We start from the raw sequence: 7,480 nt of genomic DNA on the forward strand, positions 1-7,480 counted from the left end.
TAACGCTTCTCATAGCTATGTGAAAATAAGTGTATAATTGTAACAGTTCATTGTTGGAGCTGAGCTGAATGAGAGAGAAATAGAGAGAGAGAGAGATGCAGAGCATGTGTAGAGCAGGGAGACGCGAGGAACAGTATTAAGAACCGCTGCTTTAGAACATTGATTTTGAAACTTGTGAATCCATTAGAAACGTTAGAAGACAGAATCGCGATTCATATATGAATAGATTCTTACGTGCAGCCCGTCAGAATTTTAAAAGACAATATCTCCGTTTGCATTGAACTTTCAGCTTCGTAACTTTGCAGATAGTGTTTATGCTCAAACAGCAACATTACACACTAACTAACGTTAAAAAAGTGAAATCGCAATCAACCACCCCTTTAAAGCTCTCTTGTTGATTATTTAGATTAAACATGCAGCCCTAGTTGAGCATATATTTACCAAAACCTTTTTATTTAACAAATGTTTAAAAAAAATGGAAAGTACATATTTTCTTGTCTTTATGCTGCAGGTGCTGTGAAGTATCTGGAATGCTCTGCTCTGACTCAGCGCGGTCTAAAGACTGTATTTGACGAGGCCATCCGCGCCGTCCTCTGCCCTCCGCCCGTCAAAAAACGCGGCAAGCGCTGCACTATCTTCTGAGTAAACGCCACAACAATTCCTGGCACTCCATACAAAGCTACAATATTTTTAATCAGCCTCTTGGAAAATATATTGTACTACTCTCACAGGTTCGGTGACAGCCATCCATCAAGTTCTAATGCACATTACATGAATATGAACCATTGGCTAGACGTGTCCAGTCGGAGGGAAACCTTGTGGTAGATGGCGTTTGTTTTTTCGCGGCCTCACACGCCCAGAGACGTAATATTCCATTTCAAATCACTTATATGAGAAGTTTTAGTGGTACGGTGTAATTGTTGACATACTGTAAGGAAGTGTTTCTTGGTGTTGTAAAGGAAGCGTGTCAAAGAAAGGGGAAAGTGCTGTCTTGTATAAAGCTAACCATTCGCAGTATTAGCATTGCAGACGGCGTTAAAGTCAACATGAAACGACATTCGTGACACATTTTACATTCGCAATGAGTAAAACTGAAAGAAATGTTGCAAATGTTTGGAATGTGAAAAGTGTAGGTTGTCATGGAAGGGTTAACATTGAAAACATTGTGTTCTCTGAACATTCAAAACATCCATTTTTTTTAATGTTTTAAATACGTTTTTTTTTTTCTTGGTTATGCAAACGTTACATTACGTTTTAGCATTTTGCAAACATTATGGGAATGTTACTTTTGAATGTTCTCTGAACGTTCTGAAACAATAGTTTCAATGTTTCAGAAATAAAATGTTTTGTGAACAATGTATAAACGTTTTTCTGCTAACGTTATTAAAGACCTGATAACCCTGAATGAACACTGTAATAACGTTACTGGAAGAACGTTTGTTCATAACTTTGCCAGAACGCTCCCTGTTAGCTGGGTATATTGTCATTTGGATGAAAGATTACAAAGACAAAGATTTGGAATAACGTGCATCGCTGAAGAACTGAAATTGAAATTCACGTTGACTTTAAAGCCTCATGCATTTATGAACACTAGATGTTTTCTTCTTCTCGACTCTTTAACAACTGGGCCGTTCCAAACACTGCTGAAGGAAACTGTGAAAGTCGCACATTGTGTCTCTACTTTTATGTTGATACAAACTAATCGATGCAGTTAGTGAATACACTGGTTTTGGATTTCCTTTCTTTTCTAGTTTGTTATGTACGGATAAACCACTGATGAAGGGTTTTATGGTACAGCTTCACGATCCGGAATCTCTGCGCTCTGTCTGAACAAATGTCCATCACTGGGTGTGTACGAGTGACTTGCATGCCACAACCAGAAGCCTGACTGTGTCTATAACTGAAGGACATGCATCTTGAACCCTGTTAATACGTGTCTGCATGTGGTGTGAGTGTGGGCGTTTGTCTGTGACGTGGTTGGCTGTCGGGTGTGAGTCTACATGATCACAAACAGTATCTTGCATCGGTGCTACAGCACGTCCTTTCTCTCACCTGACTTTGTAAATAACTCTCAAAATGGACAAAAAAACAAGATCTTCATAGCTGCCAAAAGACATTTCCATGATGTAAGATAGAATATTTACAAAATGTTTTAGATGAGCAATGCATTAATTAATAAATCTATTCATGTTTTACCCTTACTTTGACTCTCTGCTTTCATTCATTTGAATAAATTACCACAAAAGTACAGTATAATAATGCATATGTCTTGTGCGCTATATTGCAAGTCCTGTAAATGCGAGGAGCAGACCGAAATTTACTATTTTTTTTTTATATGGTCATTTGCAATGCTTTTAACATCAAATGTGTCATCTTTTTTTTTTTTGAGTGTGCAAAGTTAAACCACAGTGAATACATTTTTTCATTGTCAGTTGAGGCCTTTTTGTTATTAAAATAAATAGCAATATAGGAAATCTCAGCTGTGTGATTGTTGATATCATTGCACAATGTAAACCATATTATTGCACAGCTCTCTCTATATATAAAGATATATAAGTATATCCAACTTAATCTGCATACATGCAGTGCTCTTACATAAAGCAAAATAGCAAATCTCAACTGCTTGATTGTTTATATAGCTGCAAAATGTAAACAACATTATCGTCCAGCTCTAATCTGCTAAATGCAATTATAAGGCAAGAAAATAATAAGATCTAAACATTAACATCATGATTTTCTGTAAATCTGCTTTGAAAAAAATTGTATGTGTGAAAAGTGCTATACAAATTAAATTGACATGACTTAGCCTGACTGACTTGATTAAAAGTCCAAAATTTGGTCAGGAAAATCTGGATGTAATCATTACATTGTGCGCGAGTGAGTGTGAATCAGGCTTATTATTATTATTATTATTATTATTATAAAAAATGAAAACCATTAAAAAAAACAACATTTTCATTACTTGAAATAAATGTTAACTTAAATAAAAGAACATAAAAAAAGAACATTTTATTTCATTTTAAAAAAATAATTTATTTAAAATATATTTCAACTTATTCAACTTAAGTTTCTCATTTCTCATTTTCTTTTAGTTTAACAAAAAATGAAAAAAATAGACATATAGACAAATACTATATAGACAAAAAAAACTAAACTAAGTTACTAAAACAACTCAAATTACAATGAAAACAGAAATGACAAAATATGAATAAAAATTATAGTAGTATATCAATGATACTAAAATAACAGCGGTGTGAAAGCTGATCTCTACCGGCTGTACATGATACTACAGGGCATAAAATCTACTGTATTGTCATAGCAACTGGAAGTGGCTAGAAGCAGAGACCTTCACGCTCTCATATGAGGCCATTAGAGCAACAGCTGTTAAATGCTTCAGTTCAGTTTAATGTCCTGCTCATTATGCATTAAGCTTGTCTAAAGGAACAGTTCACACAAAAATAGAATTTCTGTTATCATTTACTCACACTCAAAATTCCAAAGTGGAACGTCTATTTTGTGTAACATAAAAGGAGATATTCAGCAGAATGTTCACACTGCTCTTTTCCATACAAGGAAAACTCAAAAAAGGAAGCAGATGCTCTGTAATCCAAGCCATACGATAGCTTTGTGTGAAGAACAGATATGAATATGACTTGTTATAAGTCGTAACAGGTAAAAGGCCTCCATTCCACCTCATTCACCTGTGCCTGATGATGTTTGTTCTTAGCAAGCCAGAAAACCTCCATCCACGGGCAGGATCACGCCATTGGTCATGGCGCTCTTATCGCTGAGGAGGAAGAGGATGGAGTTCACCACATCCTCCACTTCTAAACAACACGATAAGAAAGACGCTTACTGCGCTTGTCAAACAGAAACACACTAGAAAAAAACGAAATCACTAGAGACTGTGGTTGTTGACAGACTTGGACATTCTGGTGTTTCATAAGCGTCAAAGTTTCACAATCTGCCACTGATGTCACTAAAACACGCTTATGCAATCTGCGCTAAATCCCAAATGCAGAAAGAGAAGCATTAAATAACTCTTTTATATTGCATTGGAAAGTGACAGCAACACTGCCAGTGTGAGTAACTGTATGTAAATGTAAACTGACCTCCAGTGAGATTTATTGGCTTGTTAGTCTTGATTATTGAAACTTTCCATTGTGTGTTATGGTGACCTACAGTCAGACACACACTTACCTGCAAACTTCCCCAGTGGGATGCGTGACATCATGCTTTTGGCTTTTTCTGGGTCACTCCATCCAATCTTTCCCATCTCTGTCATCACTACGGTCGGGTTCACTGAGTTTACTCTGATCTGTCGAGGTCACATTACATAAGACATGCTGAATTCACATCAATGAATATAGTTATCCATCTATCAAGTTACACAACAGACACTTTGAGTTCAATATACAGAAAACTGGCAAAGATTTGATTTTAGATTTGTCATTTTTAAATCAAATTTGACTTTAACCATAATAATAACAATATTATTATTTTTATTATTATTATTACGGCAAGTTTAAGTTTAGTTTTCTATATAATAATGATAATAATGTCAATTTTTTTATAATAATGATAATAATATAATGACCACATGAAATGGTTATTATATAATAATGGTTATAAAAACCATATAATAATAATATTATTATTGTTTGTTTAAGTTTAGTTTAGGTTTACCATATAATAATAATAATAATAATTGATACTGTTATTATTATTATTTTTAAAAAAGCATTAATTTGTGGTAAATGTTTACCAATAACTACAAACCAACATTTGGTCTTAATAATAATAACAACAATAAAATAAAAAAAATAAAAAATGAGTAATTAAAACGGCAACCCTGTTACCTATTTTGGTGTTTTTACTGTTTTTATATTTTAAATATTATTTAAATGTAAAATATATTATTATTCTAATTATTATTATATAATGAAGATGATAATAATAATAATGATAATATATTAATAAGAATGTCAATATTAATAATTACAATAACATTATCATAATCATAACAAATTTAAATAATAAAAAAAATATAAAAACAGAAAATACACCAAACTTGGTAATTAAAACTGCGACCCTGTTATGCATGTTACTGTATATTTTGTTTATTATTATTATTATTATATAAAGATAATAATATATAAATAATATATACATATAAATTTATAATATATAAATATGCATTATTATCTGTCAGCAATTACATCCACTTCTTCAAGTAATTACAAAGCACATGTAATCACCCATGAGACATTTAGCAAACAGATTTATATATTTAAGAGGGTGCTTGTTGATTGGCTTGAAGCCTCCTGGAAAGACCGTTCACCACAATGTACAATTTATTTCCCCAAAGCTGTAAACAACATATAATGAGCTCAGTGTCTGACAAATGTCATAAACATGATCTGACAAAGCTCTGGACTTTAAATCATGATTTAATAAGCAATGAGGAGAGATGAACCTGATACGGCCCTAACTCCAGCGCCATCACTCTGGTCAGCATGTCCAGCGCTCCTTTAGTGGCACCTGCGTAAAACACCTTCAAATGATCATTTCAAAAGTGCACTTCAGTGTAGCATACACAATCTGGATTCAGAATTGGACTTGGTTATCGATTTAAGATCCTTCTCCAGTAACGCAAGGAAACCAGGGCCATTGATGTCTGCGATACTTGATTCTGATTGGTCAGTCTCTGAATATTTTGGTATAATGACCCTTAAAGTGTACACTCATAATTGATAATCGTTCCAGTAACCAATTTTCTCCATAGCTGTCAAAGCTGAATTTTCAGCATCATTACTCCAGTCTTCAGTGTCACATGACCTTCAGAAATCATTCTGATATGCTGATTTGGGCTCAGTTATTAATAATGGTTCTTACTTATTATTATCAATGCTGAATAAATATATAAATAGGTTACAGTCTGGGACAATGTTCCCGGTTGCATGAATGTAATAGATGAGATTAGACGTTTGATTTGCGTGTCACTGCACTCACAGTATACGGCGTGATCTTTCAGGGCACACTGTGATGCTTGACTCGAGATGTTCACAATGGATCCTCCACTTCCCCTGGCCTTCATTCCTCTAGCCACGATCTACAATAAATGCACACAACACCATTAAAAGTGTATCTAGCATTTATAAAACTCCTTATGAAATCATCCAGCATAGGTTTGGTCTTCTTACTTGAGCAACATGAAGTGCAGCTTTCACGTTGACATTGAAAGACCTGCGAAAGCAACCACAAATGCACTCCAACCATTTTAAAACACAAATGATAGTGTGTGAGTGATATTTCAAAGCCCTACATGTCAAACTGATCTGGCGTGACTTCCAGGAAGGGCTGAAGTTTAGCGCAGGCTGCATTGTTCACCAGGAGGTCCACCGGACCGACGTCTTTCAGCGCCTGCTCTGTGGCATCCCAGTCTGACAGGTCCACGCATACCGGCTTAATGGAGGGACACTGGCGATCAAAAGCATTAAAGAGATTGTTCATTGTCACAGTCTGGCTGAATGATACCTATAAAGCCTAAAGGAGCAGCAGGCTCTCTTGGGATGCGGAAGAATGCTGATGCATGCTGGGAGACAATAGATCCTTAGGGTTTTGTCTTGGGATGAGTTGGACTGTGACCGAGGGGTCATTACCTCCTGCACTAGGTTATCCAGGTCAGCCTTAGTGCGTGTAACAGCCGTGACCTCTGACCCACAGCGTGCCAGAGCCAGTGCCGTGGCCCGTCCGATCCCTAGGAGGCATTGAGGGAAAGTCAACGATCTGGTGTATCATTACACTCAACAAGACTAATTTGCAAAGTTCAAAGCATGCATACTTATTATGCACATGTGATTATGCACTTTTAAAGGAAGAGCTCACAAAAAATTCAAGACATTTTAAGAATATTATGTACTATGTACAATGTGTAATGTGTAAGTAATTTGCCATGACTTTTACTTAACTTTTTTAATTAAAATCAAAATGTTAACCTGGTCATTTATATGCAGTGATATAACTCACTAAACAGTAATTATTATAAATTAAACAAAACCTTATAGGTTTCTTAATCCTCAATATCACAACATAACAAATTAATAATTTCAGTTTACAACAACTATAAGTATATCGGACTTTATCCACATACATATATAGTAGAATCATGAAAAGCAATATATACAGCAATTTCAACTTCTGGATTACTTGTATCATCGCAAAATGTAACAATATTATCGGCCAGTTCTAATCTGCAAAATTCAACTATAAGGCATGAAGATCATTCTGACTTTTATTCTTGTAATTCTGAGTTAACACCTCTCAATTTATATTTATTTATTTATTTTTTGCCAAGGAATGAAAAATAAACAAGGTAATTGTGACTTTCTTTTTTTTCTCTCTCACAAGTTTCTATCTCAATTCCAACTTTTCTTCTCAGAATTGCAATTTCATATCTGGCAATTTCGAGTTAACATCT

General features: G+C 34.8%; 2 protein-coding genes across 4 annotated transcripts in view; one reads left to right on the forward strand and one right to left on the reverse strand.

Moving 5' to 3' along the window:
• The window catches only part of rac3b (Rac family small GTPase 3b), a 7,814-nt gene extending 6,614 nt beyond the window's left edge, over positions 1-1,200 (forward strand). Inside the window, exon 6 of the mRNA XM_016493129.1 lies at positions 512-1,200. Coding sequence (XP_016348615.1) covers positions 512-642 — 131 coding nt within the window. The 3' untranslated portion in view covers positions 643-1,200. The remainder of the gene's footprint in view (positions 1-511) is intronic.
• A 1,992-nt stretch (positions 1,201-3,192) lies between these two features.
• Positions 3,193-7,480, reverse strand: part of dcxr (dicarbonyl/L-xylulose reductase) — a 5,387-nt gene continuing 1,099 nt past the window's right edge. For all 3 annotated transcript variants that reach the window (XM_016493132.1, XM_016493133.1, XM_016493134.1), the window contains 7 exons: positions 6,663-6,760; positions 6,326-6,480; positions 6,204-6,246; positions 6,013-6,112; positions 5,477-5,541; positions 4,201-4,318; positions 3,193-3,827 (listed from right to left, as the gene is read on the reverse strand). In XM_016493132.1, the coding sequence (XP_016348618.1) occupies positions 3,724-3,827; positions 4,201-4,318; positions 5,477-5,541; positions 6,013-6,112; positions 6,204-6,246; positions 6,326-6,480; positions 6,663-6,760 (683 nt within the window). In that variant the 3' untranslated portion in view covers positions 3,193-3,723. The remainder of the gene's footprint in view (positions 3,828-4,200; positions 4,319-5,476; positions 5,542-6,012; positions 6,113-6,203; positions 6,247-6,325; positions 6,481-6,662; positions 6,761-7,480) is intronic.

The sequence above is a fragment of the Sinocyclocheilus anshuiensis genome, unplaced genomic scaffold, assembly GCF_001515605.1.
Source record: "Sinocyclocheilus anshuiensis isolate Anshui unplaced genomic scaffold, SAMN03320099.WGS_v1.1 scaffold546, whole genome shotgun sequence".
NCBI classification, from domain to species: Eukaryota; Metazoa; Chordata; class Actinopteri; order Cypriniformes; family Cyprinidae; genus Sinocyclocheilus; species Sinocyclocheilus anshuiensis.